This window comes from Megascapheus bottae, chromosome 18 (assembly GCF_031878675.1).
Source record: "Megascapheus bottae isolate mThoBot1 chromosome 18, mThoBot2.hap1, whole genome shotgun sequence".
Taxonomy (NCBI): Eukaryota; Metazoa; Chordata; class Mammalia; order Rodentia; family Geomyidae; genus Megascapheus; species Megascapheus bottae.
Window position 1 is genome coordinate 15664394 of NC_143526.1, and position 25533 is coordinate 15689926.

General features: G+C 42.4%; 1 protein-coding gene across 5 annotated transcripts in view; it reads left to right on the forward strand.

The window, feature by feature from the left end:
* Positions 1–22035, forward strand: part of Dzank1 (double zinc ribbon and ankyrin repeat domains 1) — a 46857-nt gene extending 24822 nt beyond the window's left edge. For 3 of the 5 annotated variants that reach the window (XM_090351943.1, XM_090351946.1, XM_090351944.1), the window contains exons 12-21: positions 1207–1371; positions 3494–3695; positions 7164–7267; positions 8714–8788; positions 10668–10764; positions 11211–11311; positions 15956–16036; positions 16427–16554; positions 19492–19569; positions 20580–22035. In XM_090351943.1, coding sequence (XP_090208069.1) covers positions 1207–1371; positions 3494–3695; positions 7164–7267; positions 8714–8788; positions 10668–10764; positions 11211–11311; positions 15956–16036; positions 16427–16554; positions 19492–19569; positions 20580–20751 — 1203 coding nt within the window. In that variant the 3' untranslated portion in view covers positions 20752–22035. Of the gene's footprint in view, positions 1–1206; positions 1372–3493; positions 3696–7163; positions 7268–8713; positions 8789–10667; positions 10765–11210; positions 11312–15952; positions 16037–16426; positions 16555–19491; positions 19570–20579 lie in introns of all 5 variants that reach the window. The other 2 variants (XM_090351945.1, XM_090351947.1) reach the window with 2 other exon arrangements.
* Positions 22036–25533: the final 3498 nt, after the last annotated feature.

Consider the following 25533-nt stretch of genomic DNA (forward strand, 5'->3'; position numbering starts at 1 on the left):
TTTTTGGTTTGGGTGGGGGCCTAGAGAATATAGATACTGGTCCTGCCTGTAAATTCCGTTCTATTCCTTGTAATCTTCAATGGAAATAAAGTCCTTCTTATACCTGCTCTGAAAGGGAGACCTTTTCCTCTTCTCATTGTGGTTGCTGGAACCTCTGGGAGGCATCCTTCTGGCACTGGTGTGGAGCCATAGTGATATGTGAAAATCAGACCCCTAGTCAGGTACCAGTGGCTCATACCTTTAAACCTGTCTACTTGGCAGGCTGAGATCTGAGGCTTTCAGTTTGAAGCCAGCCTGGGCAGGAAGGTCCATGAAACTCTTATCTAAAATAAACTACTCAAAGAAGCTGGAAGTGGTGCTGTGGCTCAAGTGTTAGAGCACTAGCCTTGAGCAAAAGAGCTTGGGGACAGCGACCAGGCCTAGAGTTCAGGCCTCAGGACTGGCAAAACAAAACAAAACAAAAAAAAACCCCGCTGCTCTGTACTACCAGCCTAGGGAGAGACAGGATCTTCCTCCATAGCCCTGTAAAATTCTGTATCTAAGAATTTAAATAGTCGGGAATGTCTGTGACATTTTGATTGCCATTTCTTTAACATTAAACCTGTTTGCTCACTTGCCACTGGCATTTCTTTTTTTAATGAGTACTTCACTGACCTTTTAAGCAGAAGGCTCAGATTCATTGGTAAATAATTTATCTGAGTTACTATTGCATTGCAAATACTGAAAAGGCTTAGAGTTAAGCATTAGCTCGCTTCTCATCTCAGCCCCCATAGTTCCTCTCCCGAGCACACTCACCCCCAGTTTCTGAAATATTTTTTCCAAATGTTCAGTGCCCTTACACATGAACTGGTGCTTGGATGAAACCTGTTTCAGTGCCTTCCACCTAACTACCTACTTCATTAGTAAAGCCTTCATTCTTTCCAGTCCCTTCATAACATTCCATTGTCTGTATGTTCATACCATGGTATATTTAGGTTATTCCCTATTGCTGGACACTTAGGTTGTTTCCAGTTATTTCCTCTAAAACCACAGTATTACAAGAGATGTCATAGCACATACTCTATAATGACTTGGCCATCCATTGGGAAAATTCTAAAAATATGGATTGCTGAGTCTGAAGTAGGAGCACGTGATTTTGTTGCCTACAATTCAGATGAGTAAATTAGAAGTCTTAACAATATCCTAAAACATTTTTCTGTCCTCTAGCTTAGCCTTCCTGCTAGCCATTCTGTTTGCCCTAAATGTGGGGCCAGCAATCACCTGTCTGCCCAGTTCTGTGGCTCCTGTGGCATTTATGTGAAGTCTAGGACAAGACTCAGCATGGACAACAGCCTGGCGCTAGTTGCTGGAGAACCTCGCCTTTTTCCTGAGGTGAGCCCTGCACTGAGGTGAAAATTGGTACCCAGGAAAAGGATACAATGAGAATACTACCCTGAGGGTCTCCACAAGGGAACAGAGCCAACAGCCTTAGACCTTTAACATGGACTTTCAACCAGGAAAACAAACACAGTCAATTTCGGTTGTAAACACTTGAATGATTTCTTCAAAACAATCCAGTACCTGTATAGCCTCCTATCCAATTTCCAACGTAGCCTAAGGAATAGCAAGCATTGGCAAGGTATTGGACATAGGGCCACTAAGGAGAAGGATGTTTCTAATATGTGGGTAAAATACTTTTCTCTTGATTGTTTTCCTGTAGCATTCTGAGAACTTATCCCCTGCTCTGTCCTTGAGCTCAGGGCCTGAGCACTGTCCTTGGATTTTTCTCAAGGCTAAAGATCTACCACTTGAGCCTCAGCACCACTTCCTGCTTTTTTTCTATGTTTGTGGCACCAAGGAATTGAACCTAGGTCCTTGTGCATGTTAGGCAAGCACTCTATCACTAGGCCAAATTCCTGGTCCCTGACACACCAAGTGTGTCAGATTGTTTTTGCCATTGATAACATCTGAGCTGACTGTGAGAGAAATCTCACATGGTCATTTTCACCAGCACTTAAAGTCCAACACAGTTTCCTGTTTTGTGAATTTATCTAAGTTTCTTCTTATTCTTCCATTACAAGATATGGAAGAGTGATAATTACTAGAGAACTTGCAAGTACTCAAGCACTTGGCATACAGTTGTAGAGAATCCATGGCCTTAACCAAGATAAGAACACTTGTGGGACTGCCACTAGTCCATGTGCAAGGTTGTGTCAAAGATGTACTTTTCTCAAGACTGCCACCTGTTGGAAATTCATAGTAATATATGAAGTTCCTTTGACATTTTTTTCTACCATAGATTTACCCAATAAGTGCTTACTGGGTAAATAGTGTTCCTTAAGTGAAATGACTGTGCAGTATATAGCTTACACAGTCTTCGGTTCCTAGGTCTAGATGTGGAGAATATATCAGAGATGGTGTTGGTACCCAGTGACTAAGTGTAGGGTAATGAGTAGTAGTTAAGCAGTGAAGTCTATGTTCCATTCAGTGGTAGAACCAGAGGACAGATACCTTCCAGGCCCCAGGCAGGACAGAAGCATATACTACTTCACTGAGTTTCAGACAATGAAAGGCTAAGGGGAAACAGGCTAGCACCATTGATCAAGCTGCGAGTTTCTGGAGAGACAAAGCAAGGAAGATGAGTCAAAGCTAGAAAACTCCTTTAGTTCAGAGAAAGGTTTTAGAGATATTTCCCTGATTAAATATGTTTTTGTCAGTCATGGGGCTTGAACTTGTGATCTGGGTACTTGCTGTCCCTGAGCTCTTCTGCTGAAGACTAATGTGTTACCACTAAGCTACCACTGCCACTTCTGGTCTTCTGGTGGTTAATTGATGCTAAGTCTCATGGACTTTCCTGACCAGGCTGGCTTTGAACTACAGTGCTCAGATCACAGACTCCTGAGCAGGTAGGGTTACAGGTGTGAGCCACCAGTGCCCAGCTAAATTTTTTTTAAGTTGGTCATGGGGCTTGAACTCTGGGCCTGGGGGCTGTCCCTGAGTTCTTCAGCTCAAGGCTACCGCTCTACCCCTAGAGCCACAGCCCCACTTCCCATTTTCTAGTAGTTAATAGGAGATAAGGGTCTCAAAGTCTTTTTGTGGGTCATGGGGCTTGAACTCAGCCTGCCTGGGTGTTGTCCCTCAGCTCTTCAGCTTAAGGCTAGTGCCCTACCCTTGAGCCAAGCCCACTTCCCATTTTCTAGAGGTTGATTGGAAATAAGAGTCTCAGGGCCTTTTGTGCCTGGCCTGGCTTTGAACCTTGATCCTCAGATCTCAGCCTCCTGAGTAGCTAGGATTACAGGCATGAGCCAGGCCACCACACCTGGTGAGTCTCAAGGTCTTCAGTGCCCAAGCTGGGTTTGAACCACAATCCCTAGATCTCAACCTCCTGAGTAGCTAGGATTACAGGCATGAGCCACTGGTGCCCAGCTTAAAATTGTTTTTAATGAGTGAAAGGGAACTGGATGATTCATTCCTTCCCATTCTCATTTTAAAATGTTTTCTGCCTTGTTAATAGCCTCGACCTGCCTGGCAGTCCCTGAATGTCCCCATATCGTATGCTGGGACCAGGAAGAACACGGGCACACAAACTGCTGGCCTGTTCTACCCATCCGGCAAGCTGCTAGCACAGAAGGAACTGGAAATGGCTTCTCACAAGCAGAGGCAGGAGAAGATGAATGATCACAAACCCCTCCTTACAGCTGTCAGCCCAGGAAGAGGTGAGGGGACATAGGCTTTCTTCTTACCAGAGAAAAATATCCTTTTTCTGGAAGAGCATCTCATCTTTTCTCTTTCTAGGTGTATTTTTATGAATCAGAAGTTCCTTGATTTTTTTTTCAGAGTAATTTTACTTGTGTGATTAGTAGTGATTTGGACTCGATTCCCTGTTATTTAGTTGGAAATCAAATGAGGAGTTGTTCTGATTAATAATCTATGTATACATGGAATCTTTCAATTATTTAAACAGGTTGTAAGTCTGAATCACTGTTGTCACCTGATATTTCTTTCCTCCCTCGCTTCCTCCCTTCCTTTCTCTTTCTCTTTCTTCCTTTTATTTCTTCTTTCTTCTGCTAGTCCTGAGGCTTGACCTCAGGGCTTGAGCACTGTCCTTGGGCGCTCTCAAGGCTGGCACTGTACCACTTGAGCCACAACACCACTTATGGCTTTTTCTGTGAATGTACTGAGGAATCCAACTCAGGGCCTCGTACTTCCTAGGTAAAGTACTCTACCATTAGGCCATGCTCCCAGCCCATTACTTTTCTTTTTTAACTAAGAGCCTTTCACTCAGGAGTAGATACTCTAAAATTTAAGCCACACTGTCCCTCTCCCATTTTTGCTTTAATTATTTTACAGACAGAGTCTTGCATTTTTGCCCAGGCCAGCTTCAGACCATGCTCCTTCTACCTATACCTTCCGGTGTAGCTGAATTTACAGGCATGTTCCACCACATTTATTTGTTGAGTTGGGGTATCCCTAATTTTTTTTTCTGTGTGTGTTGACCCTGGAGCTTGAACTCAATTTGGGCACTATTGCTGAGCTTTTTTTCCCTCTGCTGAAGGCCCTAGCATTCTATTACTTGAGCCACAGCTCCACATCTGGCTCCTTTCTGGTAGTTGTGTGGAAATAAGAGTCTCACAGATTTTTCTGCACAGACTGGCTTCTCATCCTCCAGAGATCTAGGAATACAGGTATGAGCCACCAGCACCTAGCTTGTCCCTACATTTTTATTTAAGCTGTCCTTGAACCACAATCTTTCTGATCTCTGGCTCCTCAGTAGCTGGGGTTACAGATATGAGACATCATATCTACCTATTACCACTTTTTTTAGATAACATAAAATTCACCAGTTTACCATTCTAAAAAGTACAATTCAGTATCCCAAATGTAAACCCCTTTACATTTAGGCAACCACTGACTACATTTCCCCTCTGAGTGCCCAGCAACCACTAATGTACGAAGACCTGGGTTCAATTCCTCAGTACCACACTCATAGAAAAAAGCTGGGAGTGGTGCTGTGGCTCAAGTGGTAGAGCTCTAGCCTTGAGAAAGGCCAAGGACAGCACCCAGGCCCTGAGGTCAAGCCCCAGGACTGGAAAAAAAAAAACCTTTATGCTGGGTGCACCAGTGGCACACTTAGTAGACATCCAGGAGGTTGAGATCTGAGAATCACAGTTCAAAGCCAGACCAGGCAGTAAAGACTGTGAGACTCTTATCTCCAATTAACCCCAGAAAACCAGAAATGGCGTTGTGGCTTAAAGTGGTAGATTGCTAGTCTTGAGCTGAAGAGCTCAGGGACAGAGCCCAGGCCTAGAGTTTAAGCTCCACAACTGACCAAAAAAAATTTTGGGCTATATAAATGAACTTACAAAAACCATAGATTTTCTTTTTTTAAATAATTTATTGTAATTAATAGAAGGGTTACATTATATTTGCCAGATAGAAGGTGCATTAATTCACATACATTGATACCCTTTCTCATGTCTTGGTCCCCATTTCCCACTCCCCCACCCCCACCCCTCATCTTGTTTTCCCCCCTTCCCTATCCAATTTCAAATAACCAAATACAAATATATCAGATAACAAAGTGAGATACTGTAACAATATGAGATAACCAAGGGACAGCAAAAGAGATGAGAGATAACATAGTACATTAAGGACAACAATCACTCATTATATGGCTTTTGTTTCTATATCCTAGAGGACCTTTCATTTAGCGTCATACTATCTAGAAAAACCATAGATTTTCTTAAAAATTTTTTTTATTATTGTGGTGATGTACAGAGGGGTTACAGTTACATTCATCAGGTAGTGGGTACATTACTTCTTGAACATTGTTACCCCTTCCCATCTTTTTTTCCCACTTTCCCTCCCCCCACCCCCTCAAAAACCTTAGCTTTTTCTGTACATCAAGAATGAACAGACTGAGATCTGAGGATCACAGTTTGATGCCAGCATGCACAGAAAAGTCCCTGTGGGACTCTTATCTCCAATTAACCACTCAAAAACTAGAAGTGGAACTGTGACTCCAAATGGTAGAGCGCAAGCCTTGAGCAAAATGAGCTCAGGGACAGTGCCCAGGCCCTGAGTTCAAGCCCTACAAACAACAAAAAGAAAGGAAAAAAAGAAATGAAAGAAAGATGAAACAATTACTAGAATCAATGAGAGAAAATCTTTGCCAGCTACTCAACAAATACTAATGTCTAGAATATACAAAGAGCTCAAAAATTTAAACTAGTATGGCCTAGTGGTAGAGTACTTGCCTAGCTTGTATGAAGCCCTGGGTTCAATTCCTCAGTACCACATTCACAGGAAAAGCCGAAAGTGGCACTGTCCTCAAGGGGCAGAGCACTAGCTTCAGCAAAAAGTGTTCCAGGACAGTGTCCAGGCCCTGAGTTCAAACCCCAGGACTGGCAAAAAAAATAAAGATTCCCCAGTTAATAAGTGAGCAAATGAATTGGACAGTTCTTAGAAGAAATACAAGTCGCTAATAGATAACATGAAGAAGTATTCAACATCCTTAGGATGTAAATAAAGGAAATGTAAATAAAAACTATGTTAAAATTCCATTTCACACTAGTCAGAATGGTAGCCATCAAAAAAAAATAGCAAATGCTGGTGATGATATAGGAAGAAAGAAACTCTTATACACCATTCACGAGGATGCAAACTAGTGAAAGCACTGTGAAAATCAGTAAGGAGGCTCCTAAAAGAAGCTAACAATAGACCTATTTTATTTTATATGGCTTTGACTTTGTGTGTGACAATCAAAAATATTCTTTTAGGGGCCAGCAGTTTGGCCTAGTGGTAGAGTACTTGCCTAGCATGCACGAAGACCTGGGTTCAATTCCTTGGTACCCCATATGTAGAAAAAAGCCGGAAGTGGTGTTGAGGCCCAAGTGGTAGAGCTCTAGTCTTGAGAAAGTCCCAGGACAGAGCCCTGAGCTCAAGCCTAGGACTGGCAAAAAAAAAAAATCTTTTGAAATTTTATAATATTCCATGATTAATAATCTGTTACCTGAAACCAGCAGGGGAATGAAATTTTTTTCCAGTGTATCACTGATGTTTATGGGGGAAAATGATCATGAAGTTTGGCAAAGAAAAATAACTTTCCTGAGAATGCATTGTACACATTTCTTCCTAGTTTCAGAAGAAATATCCATCTAGCTGGATTTCTGTACCTTTTTTAGGATACTGGAGAAAACAACTGGATCACATTTCTGCTCATCTCAGATCTTATGCTCAGAACAATCCTGAATTCCGGGCTTTGATTGCTGAACCAAGGATGGGAAAGGTGAGTGAGATGAAATTTCCCCTTTAGACTGTTCTTGGTAATTAGGTTTTCCTTCAAGGTTTTGCCTGAAACTGTCACAGTATCTCATTTCAAAGATTTCTCAATTTTTTTTTTTTTTTGCCAGTCTTGGACTTGAGCTCAGGGCCTGAGCACTGTCCTTGGACTTTCTCAAGGCTAGAGCTCTAGTACTTGAGCATCAGCACCACTTCTGGCTTTTTTTCTATGTGTGTGGTACCAAGAAATTGAACCCAGGTCTTCGTGCATGCTAGGCAAGCACTCTACCACTAGGCCAAACTCCCGGCCCCACCCTATTTCTTTTATTTTTTTTAATTTTGTTTGTAGTTGGTTGTGAGAGTTGAACTCTGGGCCTGGGTGCTGTCCCTGACCTACTCAAGGGTATCACCCTACCCACGGAGCCACAGCACCACTTCTGGTTTTCTGGTGGTTGATTGGATATAAGAGTCTCATGGACTTTAGTGCCCGGGCTGGCTTTGAACCATGATTCTCAGATCTCAGCCTCTGGAGTAGCTAGGATTACAAGCATGCGCCCCTGCTTTCAGCTTCCAATTCCTTTTAATAAACTATATTGGTATTTAAAAATAAATACTAGCAGGCTTATCCAGAAGTCTGCAAACTATGACATGTGAAACAAATCTGGCCTACAACTCAATTTTACGAGTAAAACGAGATGGAAGCACAAAGTTCATGAGACTCTTATCTTCAGTTAACCAACAGAAAAATAGAAGTGGCATTGTGGCTCACTGGTTGAGGCTAGCCTTGTTCAGAAGAGATAAGGGACACGCCCAGGCCCAGAGTTCAAGCCTCACAACCAACTAGAAAAAAAAAAGCTTTATGTATTCTTTTACATGTTACCTGTGGCTGCTTTGTGCTATTATATTAATGTTAAGTATTCCTAATAGAGAATTTATGGCCATCAGGATCTAAAGTTATTATAACATTTCACAAAACATTTCCTGCCCCATATTTGAATTCAATTTTTTTCTGCTACTTACAGAGAAATCTCAACTGTGAATTACTTTAATTATCAGTACTCTCTACTCCATCTGCCAACCATCACAGTAACCTTTTCCAGGGTGATCACATGCAGTCATGTAGTTCAACTAATTGTACTCTTGCAGCAAGTATAAATTTAGATCTTGCTTTCTTACCTTAATCAAAGAGTACAGTCTGAAAATCTGCATCCTTTGATTAAACTACTGTATAATTAATGGAGGTATTGATATAACAGACTTTAGATCTCCCATTTTGCTCTTTGGTTTTTACTCATACCTGTTTTTTTCCTCATTTTATCTTATTAAATTATTTCGTGTTAAAAAATTTGATTAAACTTAAATGTAACATCTTGGAATTTCTAGATCACTGCTCAAGGTAGTAAGCCTAGAGCCCCACACTCACAGTAAGAATTTTTTTTAATTCCTTTAAAAGCTTATCTCTGCTACTGTCCATGAGGATGGTTGTGAAGTTAGCATCAGGCTGAATTATATTCAAGTCTCTAATAAGGTAAGTAAACCTTTAGAAGTTAATCATTAACAGAACTAGTTCATTATAGCATATAATTAATGGAAATGCTTCTGTGTAATCTACAGAAAAGTTTTAAATATTGATGGTAGGCAACAATTTCATAAAATCATCTAAATAGTTGAGTTTAACCTGAAAAACAAAAGTTAAAAAAAAAAGATATAGTTAAGAGCAGGAATTAGGGCTAGGAGTTTAGCCTAGTGGTAGAGTGCTTGCCTAGCATGCACGAAGATCCAGGTTCAATTCCTCAGTACCACATACAAGCCGGAAGTGTGCTGTGGCTCAAGTGGTAGAACGCTAGCCTTGAGGAAAAAGCCCAAGAACAGTGCTCAGGCCCTGAGTTCAAGGCCCAGGACTGGCAAAATAAATAAATAAATAAATAAATTACCCTCAGTCACGTCATTGTCTGGCTTGTTCATACTGAAGTCTTATGACATCTTAATATAACTAACTTGAAAAAAGAATGACACAAACAAGGGCCCGGAGTTTGGCCTATTGGTAGAATGCTTGCCTAGCATGCATGAAGACCTGGGTTTGATTCCTCAGTACCACATTCATAGAAAAAAGCCAGAAGTGGTGCTGTGGCTCAAATGGTACAGCTCTACCCTTGAGAAAGCTCAAGGACAGTGTTCAAGCCTTGAGTTCAAGACCCAGGTCTGGCAAAAAAAAAAAGAATGACACAAATGATGATGTATACTTTGGCCCATGTGCTTTACAAACTAAGCTTTTTAACCAAGACTCCTTTTATATACTGACTAGAGCATTACTCAAGAGCCTGTAAGTGCATAGTAGATATTTATTTGACTCATATTAGTAGCTTTAGTTTCATTGAATGTCAGAATAGGCAAAAGAATAAGGGCCGGAAGTTTGGCCTAGTGGTAGAGTGCTTGCCTAGCATGCACAAAGACCCGGGTTCAATTCCTCAGTACCCCACATACATAGCAAAAAGCCGGAAGTGGTGCTGAGGCTTAAGTAGTAGAGTGCTAGCCTTGAGAAAGTCCAAGGACAGTGCTCAAGCCCTGAACCCAAGCCCAGGATTGGCAAAAAAAAAAAAAAAAAAAAAGAAAAATTAATGGACTGAAGGGGCCAGGAACGTGGCTAGAGTGCATGCTTAGCATGCACAAAACCCTGGGTTTGATTCCTCCGTATCACATACACAGAAAAAGCCCGAAGTGGTGCTGTGGTTCAAATGTTAGAACACTAGCTTTGAGAAAGTACAAGGATAGTGTCCAGGCCCTGAGTTCAAGCCTCAGGACTTGCACAAAAACTATTAAAATAATTAATGTACTGAAAAGATAGGAAAGGAAGGCAAAGAAAAGGAAGGGACTAACATTATGCCATTTTAAAGTACACATAGTATTTCAACTTTCTAAGTGAGGAAATAGGGTCAAAGGAGTTAAGTAACTTGCTTCTTCCAATACCACTTAACTTGTAAGTGACAGAATCAGGAATCTACCAACAGCCTTAAACTTCCCATCACACTTCCATAGTCCCCAAGATGCTGAAGACATTGCTATGGGGGAGGGGCAGACATGTTTACTTTTAACACTAACTGATAGAAGCCGATTGGGAGGTGTTGCAATCGTCCCTGTGTGAGAACAGAGGCCCATGGAGAGGAGATAATGATAGAGAGGAAGTAGAGCCTACTGGGGAGTTGATGAAGATGTGAAAATGCATGATTCAACCTGGAAGGGAAGCTGAGGAAGGTTCTAGAAGGAAATCTTGGCCTCAGGCAGGCTCAGCTCTCTGGGTGAAGGAAACAATCACTAACAAGTAGAAGTAGGTTAGCAGGTAGATCATTCTTTGTGTTGGTACACAGCAGCCTCCTCATTCCTGGTACCTGAATTTTTGCATTGGTCAGAACCTGTATCTGAACAAGGCTGTGAATCTCAGCGACCACTTTCTGAGCAGTGTCACTGAGGGCGGTAATGGGCTGTACGGCAGCAGGTTCAGCTTGGGTGAGTTGTTCCTTTCTGGGGACTTTATGACAATTGACCAGGCACAATGATTTGGTGAGGATGGCAGGGACTCACCTAAAAATTTCCAGCCCCATCATAAATATCACTATTATGTTGCAGCCATTTTATTTCTCTTCTGTTTTTTGAAGTTAGGGTGAGACTTTGAAGTCCTTTGTAGGGCTTAGAGATACTCATTTATTGGGGGTAGGGTTAGGGGAATGTGCTCATTTCAGCTTCGATTCCCTCCCTTCCACTCATCCTGTTTGCTGGACAGGGGTGTAGGGTAGCCTCAGGGGTCACTTTTGCCAGGTTTAATCAAATTTTATTTGCAAGCCATGTTATCTTTTTTATTTTTTGGGGGGGGGGAGGCATGACAGTGGAAGTGGCATCTCACACGAAGGGAGTGGACGAGGGTCATTTTGGTCCATGACTCTTTGTCATTTCAGTGAGTGACTACAGCCAGAGTACCTCAGACACCTCTGAAAAAGTCAAGAGAATGAGGAATCCCAAGACCAAGAAATTTCACAAAAGGAAAGAACAGCTTGTAGTATGTATACTTCTCAGTCTCTACAGTTCTCTTCAGCATGTCATTTTAAGGTTTATTTTGACATTTTTTGAATGGAATATTTATTTCTTGCTCTTTTAAAAAATAACATCTGGGCCTGGAGTTTGGCCTGGTGGTAGAGTGCTTGCCTAGCATGCATGAAAACCTGGATTTGATTCCTTGGTACCACATACATAGAAAAAGCTGGAAGTGGTTCTGTGGCTCAAGTGGTAGAGCTCTAGCCTTGAGAAAGTCTAAGGACAGTGCTCAGACCTTGAGTTTAAGCAACAGGACTGGCCAAACAAAACAAAACAAGAAAACAACAACAACATATTTGGGCTGGGAGTTTGGCCTAATAGTAAAGTGCTTGTCTAGCATGCACGAAGACCTAGGTTCAATTCCTCGGTACCACATACATAGAAAAAGCCAGAAGTGGTTCTGTGACTCACGTGGTAGAGCTCTAGCCTTGAGAAAGCCCTAGGACAGTGTTCAGGCTCTGAGATCAAGCCCCAGGACTAGCAAAGAAAAACATAAGGCTGGGAATATAGGGGTGGGAATATGAGTTAGTGGTAGAGTGATTGCCTAGCATGCATAAAGCCTTACATTTGATTCCTCAGTACCATATAATCAGAAAAAATTGAAAATGGCACCCTGGCTCAAGTGGTAGAGTGCATGCCTTGAGCCAAAGAAACCCAGGGACAGTGTCCAGGCCTTGAGTTCAAATGTGAGGAATGGCAATAACAACAACATAGCCAGGGGCTGGTGGCTGATAAGCCAAGTTACTCAGAATATAGATTGCAGTTCACAGCTACCCTGGGCAGGAAAATCTTTGAGACTGTTACCTCAAGTTAATCATAGAAAAAGCTGGAAGTGGCACTGTGGCTCGAGTGGTAGAGTGCTAGCCCTGAGCAAAAGAAGCCCAAGAACAGCACCCAGACTCAAACCCCAGGACTGAGGGAATAAATATTAATATATGTTTCTCTTATAGAGGCAGTCTTCTAACTTATCTCAAAATGGTGAACTGGAATTACTTTAAAGTTCTTCAGTTTGTGAATCATCATTGTTTCCTCTAGGGTCAACTCTTTCTGTTCATCTTTCTCTGCCTTGTATTTATTTGGTCCAAATATATAATGGTCCTTGGTCTCTGGTCATTTGCAAGTTAAGGACCAGCTAGAATAACACCAGTGCATGCCATGGGAATCCAACATGGTGTGTGGGCCTAAGTCCATGTGTAGGTTATTCTGTGAGACTGGCTTCCCTGGAGCTGTTAGACAGGGGGTGTGAGAAAGTGTTAAGATCAGTGAAGGAGGTCTTTTCTAGTTGGGAAGATGTTGGTAATGTGATGTGCTTTTGTGTATTTTGGTCCTTAGTAGAACTATCTTTCCTCCCTTGCCCTCCACCCCCACCTCTCTGTCTGTTGTGGAGATCTGAACTGTGCCCTTCTCCTTATAGAAGTCTATATTGGACAAATAATGTGCATTCTAGAAAGCAGTTATTAAAGTTTAAGAGTGAAGTCTTCCTGAGCCAGGAGTGTGACCTAATGGTAGAGTGCTTACCTAGCATGCATGGAGCCCTAAGTTTGATTCTTTGGTACCACATCCACAGAAAGAGCTGGAAGTGGTACTGTGGCTCAAGTGATAGAGCACTAGCCCTGAAAAAGCTCAAGGACAATGCCCCGGCCCTGAGTTCAAGCTCCAGAATTGGCAAAAAGAAAAAAAAAAAAAAAGGTGCAGTCTTCCTGCCATGGGATAGAAGGGAAGGAGAAGTAATTATCTGAATTCTTCACAATTCCACACACTTGGGCTCAGCCTGCAGCCAACATTTGCCTTCCTTACTAACTTTCAGCTTCTGCAGGGCTTTGGTTAAAACCACATAGACCTTGTGTTGCTGAAGTTACTTTGCTTTTCCTATCAGATTTAATCTTACTGGAATTCCTCAAAATTACCAGTCCTCTCATGATAGGGACCCTACCATGTTTAATTCCGAAGGGAGCTCTGGAGGAAAAAGACAGTGAATCTCCTACAATGTCCTCTTTTTTTTTTTTTTTTTTTTTTTGTCCTGGTCCTGGGATTTGCACCCTAGGACTGGGCTTTCTCACTGGGCTTATTTTCCTCAACGCTAGTAGTATTCTACCAATTGAGCCATGGCACTGCTCTGGCTTTTTCCGAGTAGTTTATTGGAGATAAGAGTCTCACAGACTATCCCGCCCTAGCTGGCTTTGAACTGCGATCCTCAAGATCTCAGCCTCCTAAGTAGGTAGGCTTACAGGCTTGAGCCACTGGCACCTGGCTCCATTTTGCCTTTTGATTGGCTCTCTCTGGTTGCAACAGAGCTGTGATTAGCAACAAGCCCAAAGGCCTGAGCCCAGGGTACGTGGGGTACCATCTCTCCATCCTTGCTTCCTCTAGAGCTTTTCAGCTTATTGGCTGCCCAGCTTACACTGAAATTTCTCCCAAGGCAAGACTTTATTTTTGTTTTTGTTTTTTCAACATGTGCTTTGCATGTAGTCAGCCCCAGTCAGTTTGGACAAAAGACTTCAAAAAAAATTCTTGGAAATTCAGTTGCTTATGACTTCTTGTACTCTCCACTTTCTCCCAGTTTGAAATTTTGAAATGTGTATGAGAAGTATTAGTGTTATCCAAACTTAACAGTCTATAACTTTAGAGATTCAACCCACTTGCTCTGCGAGTGATCTGATCTCTCACTGCTGTATGCCTTTATTCTCTCACCTGCTTATAAGGGCTAAATAGGGGAAACTTAGTAACACACATTCACTAATTCAGTGTTTACTTTTGAACATACATATCCCAAGCATGATTCTAAGTGTTTAAAAAAAAGTGAAAAGGACAAAGTCTCTCATGCCTCTCCCTCTCCCTCTCCCCCCCCCTTTGCCAGTCCCGTCTTTGAACTTAGGGCCTGAGCATTGTCCTTGGGCTTTCCTCAAGGCTAGAGCTCTACCATTTGAGCCACAGCACCACTTCTGGCTTTTTCTATGTATATGGTATTGAGAACTCAAAGCCAGATCTTCATGCATGTTAGGCAAGTACTCTACCACTAGGCCGAACTCCTGGCCCCCTCTCATGCTTCTTAATACTAATATTCTAGTGCATTTTCCCTTAAGGAACAGAATTTAGTGTCCCTCCAGACACCTCCTGGCAATTACGGACTAGAGAACGGTGCTTTAAACTGCTCAGCAAAGGGATGGGGGTGGAGAGATGGAGGTGACACTGCCTGGACCCAGCATCTTCTGAAAAGCTTAGAGTCCAAGGGAGAAGTGTTTGTTTTGGTTGTTTTATTTATCCATACCTTAGTTTTCTCACTCAGCTTGAGCCATATCTCCAGCTCAGCTTTCTTGCTGACAGTCACAAACTTTTCTGCCTCAGATGGCTTTGAACCCTGATTCTCCAGATCTCAGCCTGCCAAATAGCTAGGACTAAAGGCATGAGCTACTACCACCAGACAAGAAGTGGGCTTTATTTCCACTTCACATACAAAGTGAACATGGTCTGGTGACCATTCACAATCACCCATAGGACCTACAGAGAACATGCTTTGGCCTTTAGTCTTCCAGCATTTGAAATAATTTATATATAAAGAAAAGCCATATATAATGAATTTTATAGTGTTTTGAAAATATGAAAATGCCTTCTAGTTTCTGATGATACATGAAAGCTGTAGGGGGTTTTCAGGTTTTGTTGTTGTTATTTTGTTTTGTTTGCCAGTCCTGGGGCTTGAACTCAGGCTGTCCCTGAGCCTCTTTATGCTCAAGGCTAGCACTCTACCACTTGAGCCACAGTGCCACCCCCAGCTTTTTCTGTGTAGTTTATTGGAGATAAGATTCTCAAGGACTTTCCAGCCCAGGCTGGCTTCAAACCACAGGCCTCAGGTGTCAACCTCCTGAGTAAGCTAGGTGCCACCGGCACCCAGCTTATAGATTTTTTTTTTCTTTTCTAATTCACTCATTTCCCAGATAGATACACATTCTGAATGGTTTTATATATAGTTGAAAACTTTATAAACCATATAGAGTACTGGAAGCTGTGGTGCATTTCTGTAGTACTTGAGAGGCTGAGAGACAGGACCACAAATTCAAGGCCATCCTGGACAACTTAGGAAGATCCTGTCTTAGAAAAAAAATTTTTAAGAAGGGCTGCAGTATAATTCAGTGATAGAGCACATTTGTCTAGTGTGTGTGAGTCTCTGGGCTCAATCTCCTATTGCTGCACTCAGGCACACAAATTAAAACAAAAGTAAATTCATCTTTTCTTTCTAATAAAAGTAGTATGGAGTTTCTTTGGTTTTGTGTGGTTTCTCATTGCACTTCTGACCTTAATAATATAAAACAATGTCAGTGTGTTGCCCTTAATATTAGGAAGTACATTAGGAATGTTTATGTTGCTGGATGAAGGAAGACCATGTGCATCACACACACACACACACACACACACACACACACACACACACACACACACACACACACACACACACACACCACTCACACTCTCACCCAGCCATGTGGTTTGAACTCAACTGGGAATGTTGCTGTTAAGCTTGAAAAGAGAACATTGCCTTGAATGTGGGGCCTGGGACTCAAACAGAGCAGATACTCAGGGGGAGTGGGAATGACCACATTCTGTAATCCTGCAGCCTGAAAACAGACTCCTGCTGAACGAAGTCGGCCCTTCAGGGGAAGGAAGAGTCTCTGTGCTTGAACAGCTGCTAGATGAAGTGAGTGTGACTTTGCTCTCTTACCCAGATCACCTTGGCATTCTACCTGGTACCTGTGGATCAACCTGTTTGAGAATAATTGGCTATTCAAAAGCTTTAGATTCACTCATGCTAGTTTTTTAGCAGTGATAATAGGCAAATGCACAGGTGCCCAAGTAACATGCATGAGGCTGAACTGAACTCCTGGTCAACAACCTTATTTGACCTTCAGCCTGAAAGTCTTCCCAGCTATGTCCAGATTGGATCTCGAGACTCCTGACTCTTTTGATCTAAAATCAACTTTGGTTCTATCATTTCATTAACAGAACACTTGTTATACATAGTAGGATGGCATTTGAACAATGCTGAGTTTGGGATTTTGTAATGGTTCTCCCTTTCCATGTCCTACAGGGAGCAGACCCAAACTGCAGTGATAATGAAGGCCGACCTGCTATTACTGTGGCCGTGGTGAATAAGCACCATGACGTCATTCCAGTACTCGCCCAGAGAGGAGCAGACATTGACCGGCAGTGGGGACCGTAAGTGAAATGCTGGGAGGTCAACTAGGTATCCTATCATAGTCAGCTCAAGGGTTCTGTGGTAACAAGGTCAGTCAGCACCCACACCCTGTTCAATTGGAACCACTTAGAGCCACTTAAACCTATTTAAGCCTTAATAAGAGGATTAATGGCTTTTGTTTGCTAAGACTGGGTAAAATGCCATTGTAAGAATGGTCTGAGCCGGCTCCAGTAGCTCACACCTATAATCCTAGAGCATTAGTCTTGAGCTGAAGAACTCGGAGTTCAAACCCAAACCCAGAGTTCAAGCCCCATGATGGACAAACAAACAAACAAACAAACAAACAAACAAAAAAGAATGGTCCATTAGGGTTGCCTAACTTCATCTTTTACCAATGGAGATATAAAGCCAGCAAATCACTAAGACATGGAGTGTTAAGTAATCCCTTTCATCTGCACTGTTCAGATCAGTCCTGAGGGAAAAGAGGCTCCAGTGTATTCCCATGAAAACAAAGTCATGACGGTAGGGCAGCCAGACATTAAACAGCTGTCTCTGTCTGCTGGCACCATGTGGAGGGGCTTGGCCGCTCCATGTTCAATGTGTGATCCCTTGATATGGACAAGATTATGGTTTTTGTTTGGTCTGTTTCCAACTCTGTGTTTACTTACCAAATAGGCTATTTAAGTAGCTAAAATTACGTGCATGATAAAGCCTAAAGCCAGGGCAGGGAGTTTGGCCTAGTGGTAGAGTGCCTGCCTAGCATGCATGAAGACCCAGGTTCGATTCCTTGGTACCACATACACAGAAAAAAAAAAAAAAAAAGCTGGAAGTAGTGTTGAGGCTCCCTAGCCTTGAGAAAGTCCAAGGACAGTGCTCAAGCCCAAGACTGGAAAAAAAAAAAAAAAAGCCTAAAACCATTCAGGAGGATGTGATGCTTAGAGTTTTCCACTTTGGAAGTGGAAAGCTGTCTCATTAACTAGACAAGGTTGATTCAAATAAGATTAGCATGCCACGACTGAGTGGAATGTTCACAACATGTTTATCTGAGATAGCTTTCAGTCCTGGAGATAACACTTTCTCTTCAGTTTGATTGTTCATTCACTCCATTGACATTCTCATTTCACAAGTGGGTACTAAGTTTCTAGTATGTGCCAGCCCCTGTTCTATTTGCTAGACACACAATGGTGAGCTCTTTCATGAAGATCCTTGTTTAGTGGAGGAGACAGTAAAGAAATAAACAAATGAGGTGCTGGGAGTTTGGCCTAGTGGTAGGAGTGCTTGCCTAGCATGCACCAAGACTTGGGTTCAATTCCTCGGTAACACATACATAGAAAAACAAGCCAGATGTGGTGTTGTGGCTCAAGTGGTAGAGCTCTAGCTTTGAGAAAACCCAAAGACAGTGCTCCGTCCCTGAGCCCAAGCCCAGGACTGGCAAAAAAATAAGTAAATAAAATAAACAAATGAATAAGTGATTTTGGAAACTATGTGCTATAGAGAAAAATAAAGCCTGATAAGGACATGGACTGATGATCTGGGTTCACAATCAACCCAGGCAGAAAGATTCATGAGACTCTTATCCAAATAATCACCCCAAAGCTGGGAGTGGAAAGCTCAAGTGGGAGGTTGTTAGCCTTGAGAAAAGAAAGAAAGAAAGTTAGTTCAAGGATAGCACTCAGGCTCTGAGTTCAAGCCCCAGGACTGGCACCAAAAATAAAAGAGCTTCAGTGGCATGCAGTAGCTCACACCTGCAATCCTAGTTACTCAGGAGGTTGAGATCTGAGGATCGTGGTTCAAAGCCAGCCCAGGCACTAAAGTCCATGAGACTCTAATTGCCAATTAACCACGAGAAAACAGGAAGGGGTGCTATGGCTCCAAGGTAGGGTAGTAGCCTTGAGCTGAAGAACTCCAGGACAACACCCAGACCCAGAGACCCAGAGTTCAAGTACCACGACCAAAAAAAAAAAAAAAGAGCTTCATGCCATAAGAATGATCAGTATAATAGATCTGATCCACAGTTGACACTGTACACTTTAGTTTCTCTTCAGATTGCATAAATATTTCACCTTTTTACAGAGTTGATACTATGTCTAACCTTATTTCTAACCTTCAAGAAATTTGCTAAAATAGTATTAGCATTTGTTAAACAAAGTTCAAACTAGATTCTTATGGGATTCTCATATTTTAAAAAGAGCGGGTAACAGGAGTGTGACCTAGTGGTAGAGTGCTTGCATAGCATGCACAAAGCCCGGGGTTTGGTTTCTTGATACCACATATACAGAAAAAGTCTCACTTTTTCTGTGGTGCTGTGGCTCAAATGGGAGAGCATTAGCCTTGAGCAAAAGTGCTCAAGAACAGTGTGCAGGCTCTGAGCTTAAGTGCCAGGACTGGGAAAAAAAATTGTAGAGTCCGGGAGCTTGGCCTAGTGGTAGAGTGCTTGCCTAGCATGCACGAAGACCAGGGTTTGATTCCTTGGTACCACATATGAAGAAAAAAGCTGGAGGTGGTGCTCTGGCTCAACTGGTACAGCTTTAGCCTCGAGAAAAAGTTCAAGGACAGTGCTCAGGCCCTAAGGTCAAGTCCTGTGACTGGCAAAAAAAAAAAAAAAATGTAGCAGCCACTTGTAGCTCATGCCTGCAATCCTAACCACACAGGAGGCTGAGATTTAAGGACAGAGGATTGAGATTTGAAGCCAGTCTAGTCAGGAAAGTCCAAGAGATTCTTATCTCCAATTAACCATCAAAAAGTCAGCTATGGAGCTGTGGCTCAAATGGTAGAGCTCCATCCTTGAACAAAAAAAATTCAAGCCTAGTCCCTGAGTTTAAGCCCCAGGACACCAGCACACAATAAAATAAGGAGAGAGAAAGGAGAGAAGAGGGAACCTTTGGTCACATTGCCATCTCGTTTCCTTATGATACTGAGGCTATACCCAGGCTTCTTCCCGCCTCCCTACTCCCAAGCAGGTTCAGAAATACAGCTCTTCATGAAGCAACCCTGCTTGGCCTGGAAGGAAGAGAGAGCATCGCCATGCTGCTGGGGTAAGTTCCTTGGCCTCTGCTGGGCACTACTGAGGGAAAGAGTGATCTCTCTACCTACCCATGGTTGTTTTAGAGGAGCCCAGCTCCTGACTGCTATCTTTGTGAATGAGGGCTACCATTGCTGCCGTGTGACCTCTGGCAGTCAGGGATTTTGGAGCACAATAAAAATGTTGCCCATAGGGGCTGGGAGTTTGGCCTAGTGGTAAAGTGCTTGCCTAGCATGCACGAAGACCCTGGTTCAATTCCTTGGTACCACATACCTAAAAAAAGCCAGAAATGGTGCCGATGCTCATGTGGTAGAGCTCTGGCCTTGAGAAAGTCCAAGGACAGTGCTCAGACCCTGAGCTCAAGCCCAGGACTGGCAAAAAAAAAAAAAAACAACAACAACAACAATAAAAAAAAAAACGTTGCCCATAGGGCCGTGAGTTTAGTCTAGTGGTAGAGTGCTTGCCTAGCATGCACGAAGACACGGGTTCAATTCCTTGGTACCACATACATAGAAAAAAGCCAGAAATGGTGCTGTGGCTCAAGTGGTAGAGCTCTAGCATTGAGGAAGCCCAATGACAGTGCCCAGGCCCTGAGTTCAAGGCCCAGGACTGGCAAAAATAAATGTTGCCCTTATTAAACACATTGGTTGTAGAGCTTTGGTGCAAATTGGAACCATTGTCTATGTTGACAATTGAGTGTTTTGAAATCATATAATATCTTAAAAGGTCTCAAGTTGAGTCACCACTGACAGCCAGAGCCATGGTGGTCTCTTGGGCACAGGTCTGAGGAGGTAGGACCAATAAGTGGTGCTGTGGCTCAAAGTGGTAGAGCACTAAACCTTGAGCTGAAAAGCTCAAGGACAGCGCCGAGGCCAGAGTTCAAGCCCTATGACCAGCCCAAAAAACAAACAAACAAACAAAAAAGGTGGGACTAATAGGTATCTCTTGTGACAGGGAAGAGTCAGATCTTGGGGGTCATGTGCCTGAGCACTTCAGGGTCCCTCTTTCTCCAATTCCTTCCAGATGCAATGCAAGCATCCAAAAGAAGAATGCAAGAGGCCAGACAGCATACGATATGGCTCTGGAAGTGGGGGATGACCACATCATCAAGCTCTTGGCTAGTAAGCTCAACCAAGGGCTTGAGGACCAACTCACCCAACCCAGGAACCTGAGCTTGAGTGACTGTAAGATCTGAGGTAGCCATGGAGCTTTGCTAAGAGAAAATCATCCTGCTCTGGCTCTTGTTCATTTGTGAAATGTGTAGTTAGGTTAGGAATTGAGATTGAGAGGAATTCATTAGGTTCTTTTTTAAAACTAGTGTTACACCTTTAATAACATATGCATGGCTCCCAGTGTACCTTGGATTGTGATTAATATCATGTATGCAACATAACTAATTCCTATTTTTTAACTTGGCCTTTAGTTTTAAATGTGTAGTAATTGCCTGTGGTTCAAAGCTGAAAGGTACACAGTACTAGGTAACAGTCTCTTCATATTTTGGCCTACAGCCTCCACTTCCTTTCTCAGCGGTGCCAGTGACACCAGGGCTGGTCCTGTCTTTCCAAGGGTGGTACAGAATTAGATAGCATGTATGTATATGTATTTGCATGTACACGTGGACTATACAAAAATAGGTAGCGCCGATATATGTTACCCTCGTTTTATCTTCAAGTAACAATGAGATTTATATAGCTCTAATAACTTGTTTTTTTAAAAAGTTGTATTCTGGCAGAGTGATACTTTCCTTATCTTAGCAGAGAGTGAACAATGTGTCTGCAAAGCGTCTTCCTAAGGTTGGAAATTGGGTAACCACAAGTTATATCTCCTGCTCTTACTGTCTATATAGGCCCTTAATGTTTGGCCTCTGGTACTTTTATATTCTTCCCAGTAGTCTTTTTGACTGATGCATGAGGGGTTGAAAATTCTACCAACATAAGTCTGCCTTGCAGATCAGCCCATTCCCTCCTACAAAAGAGGGAATTATAGCATTAAGAACCTTTCTTAGAAATGGGTTCCACATTAATTTTTTTGCTAGTCTTGGACTTGAATTCAGGGCCTGGGCACTGTCCTTGAGCTTTCTCAAGGATAGCACTCTACCACTTGAGCCACAGCACTGCTTCTGGCTCTTTCTGTGTATGTGGTACCAAGGAATCGATTTGAGGGTTTAGTGCATGCTAGGCAAGCACTCTACCACTAGGCCACTCTCCTGGCCCAAGTGACAGAAATTCTTGTGAAAATGAAAGGGAGACAGTTTTTGTTTGCATTTTCATATGCTAAGAGTCTAAAACTTAAACCATTTATTTGAAGAAAAGTTCATGTTATATGAGATTCTCATCCTTCATATGCCTCTTGTGAGATATATACCTTTTGTTTATAGAATGGCAAATATGAATCCATTTGGATACAGAGGAGGTGGCTGCCACCTGTCTATCTCTCTATGTGATGGGCAACCCTAACACTGTCCATCAGAATCCATCAATAATTCAAACAGTGGTATGTTTTTCTACATTCCTCATATCTGCTTTCTCCCTGTAATTTTTTTTTTTTTGCCAGTGTTGGTGTATGAACTCAGGGTCTGAGCACTGTCCTGGGCTTTCTTGAGCCTGGAGCTCTACCACTTGAGCCGCAGCACCACTTCCAGCTTTTTTCTATGTTTGTGGTACCGAGGAATCAAACCCTGGGTCTGCGTGTGTGCTAGGCAAGCACTTTGCACTAGGCCAAACTCCTGGCCCCTGTCCCTGTAAATTGTATTGACTAATTTGAAACCCAAAGAGAATCTAGTGGCCTGTACTGCCTAGATATCTGTTCTGCACAATTCCCTATTAAAAACAAAACAAAACAAAACACTACTAAGAATGTAAAAAAAAAAGTCCCATTTCTGTTTTTGCTGAAGCTCTTAAAAGAAAGTCTAAAATTACATAACTTCGCACACACAAACTCAGATGTGCTTGCATTCATGTGGAGTTGGGAATCTTAAGTACATAACTGGGGAGTGCAGGCAAGGCCGATAAGAATCTATGGAAATTGGATCCGCTAAAGACATTGGAATAGTATAACAATGGCATGGGGGCCAAGCTCCAGTGCCTCATGCCTATAATCCTAGATACTCAGGAAGCTGAGATCTGAGAATCATGGTTCAAAGCCAGTCCAGGGATGAAAGTCCATGAGAGTCTTTTTTTTTTTTTTCCCCAGTCCTGGGCTTGAGCTCAGGGCATGAACCCTGTCCTTGGACTTTCTCAAGGCTAGAGCTCTACCACTTGAGCCTCAGCACCACTTCCAGCATGCTATGCAAGCACTCTACCACTAGGCCAAACTCCCGGCCCCAGTCCATGAGATTCTTATCTCCAGTTAAACACCAGAAAACTAGCACTGGTGCAATGGCTCAAGTGATAGAGCACTAGCCTTGTGCTGGAGAGCTCAGGGACAGCAACCAGGTCCACAGTTCAAGCCCCATGACCAAAAAAAAAAAAATGGTATAGATGTGGTTCTAAGACATAAAAAGAGGTGTGCATGCGTGTGTGTGTGTGCGTGTGTAAAAAGAATAATAAACTTGGACTACTAGAAATGTTCAGTGGTTATGCAATCAGTGAAAGATAGCAGGAGCCAGTTGACAGATGAGATATTCTGTTATGGAGTGTTCATGTGAAGGATGGACTTGCATCACCCAGGAGAGGGACATTTGCTTAGCAGGGCACCTCTATAATCTGTCCAAGACTTCAGGGAGCTCACAGGATGTTTAGGTTCTAACCAATTGCGGATGACAGACAAAAGTGGTTTTCTTCAGAGCCGATTTTATCCAGGTCGAGTGGTTTCACAATGGGGGAACCAATCTGGCATAGGATTGTAGTTTATTCCTTGCAAAAAAAAAAACAACAACTTAAAGGGTTCCTTGAGCTTTCCATCGGTACCTCCTGTCTTTAGAAAAGTTGGATTTACAGGGTTGAAGTGAAAATTGAAGTGAAATTACCATTGCCATTATGGCAGGTAAATTATCCCCTACTACCAGTAAAGTAGAATATTTGATTTTGTTTTTCATTTTGGCTCAATATGGATATTTTACTCTTCAAGCCTCTGTGCTCAGTATAGGCACCCAGAAAGAATTCTAGGTTTTTTGGTTGATATCTTGGTCAATACACAGTCTCAAGATTTAAATCAGATCCAAAGGGATCAGACAAAGTAATATCCACAACAGTGTCAAGCCTGAAGGTTTGAAAGCTGCTCACACAGCCCAGCTTTTGGTGTGCAGGTCAATGTCAGTGAACATAAGGCCTTCTGCAAGTTGTAGATTTCTGGCTCCAGCAGCTCCATTCCTAGTGATGTTTTTCAGATATGAGTGAAAACAAGAAGTAGCTAACCCATCCATTGTGGGATAAAGTACCCAATCAGGAACAAGGCTGTACCTTCTTGCTGACCTGAGGCATCTACATGAGACAGCAAAGAGGTGGGTGATCTCTTGCATTTCTTCACTTAACAGGTTGAAGCCGAATTTATGATTGAATACTATTTCTTATGTCAGAATAACTGGTCTGTTTCCCTATAGTAAGCCTGTTTAGTGACAGGATCCTTAGCATGGGTTTCTGTGTCAAGTTCCTGACAGTCAAAAGTCCTGGAAGTTTATAATTTAGAAATGGTTTGATCTCTGTGAGTTGAACATCCTAAAGCTCACCCTTGAGGACTATTAAAAATAGAGGAATACTAGAGTAAGTCACTATCTCTTCTCTCACTGCTCCCTATTATGACTGTTCCTGGAAGGATACCTGCCTATACACCCTTAGCACTGATCTTTGCTCATGGGGCTACTCTGCCTAGTCCTCCATCACCCTGCCCCACAGGACAAACCAGGCACTTCCTTTTATATGTCCGGAAGAGTGGCTAATCTAACTTACAGCAGCAGTGATCAGCCCATATTTGCAATAGTTCAGGTCCTTTAGTATATTAAAAGATAGTCCCCAGGGTGGCACTGCTGAGGGTGGTAGATACTTTTAAGAAGCAGGGCCTAGTAGAGGACCCCAGGCATGCCCTGGAAGGAGCTTGTGGGATTCAGCCTTCCCGCCCACAAACCCCCAAGCACATACTCTTGCTTCTTAGTGATGAAATGAGTGGTTTGGTTTTGCCACAGTGTGCTTCCTCACTATAGGTCAAAAGCAAAAGAGCAAACTGATCACTGACCAAAACCCCCAGAATTATGAGCTAAAATGAAACTTTTTTTTTTCTTTTGTCACTTATGGGACTTGAACTCTGGGCCTAGGCATTGTCCCTGGGCTCTTCAGCTCAAGGCTAGTGCTGCACCACTTGAGCCACAGCACCAAGTGGTGGTTAGTTGGAGATGAGAGTCTCTCGAACTCGAGTGCCTGGCCTGGCTTTCAACCATGATCCTCAGATCTCAGCCTCCTGAGTAGCTAGGATTACAGGCGTGAGCCACCACACCCGGCTCCCCAAATGAAACTTCTTATAATTTGTCTCTGGTATTTTTAGTGATAGAAATCAGACTAACACAGAAATCTTATGCTTACACTTAATTTTAGGTTCTGGCACACAGTACATTCTCAGGAATCTCGCTGAGAAAATTCACTGTGTGGTGTTTTATAGACAAATTATATTTGCACCAGAGGGAAGGCTTTGCAGCAGATATATCCTGGCTATCAAGTTTGAAAAGCATGTAATTGATAGTTCTGATGTACAGTTGTAGACTAAAATATATATGCCAGTAAACTAGAAAATATGTGGGTGTAAACTTTTCTAAGTAAATATTATATTGAAAGTTGAAATAATATCCTACTCATGTGGGTTTATGTGTTGTGACATAGGTAAAATTGTAATTACGTTGTGCCTCTTGGACACATTATAGTTAAAGACACTTAAGCCTCATCAAACCTTAACAGAATAAACCATGTGCAATTTATCCTGTCAAATGATTGTTTTCATAAAACATTTCATGTTTAAGAAATTTAAAATCTTATAGAAACTTCAAGTAAAG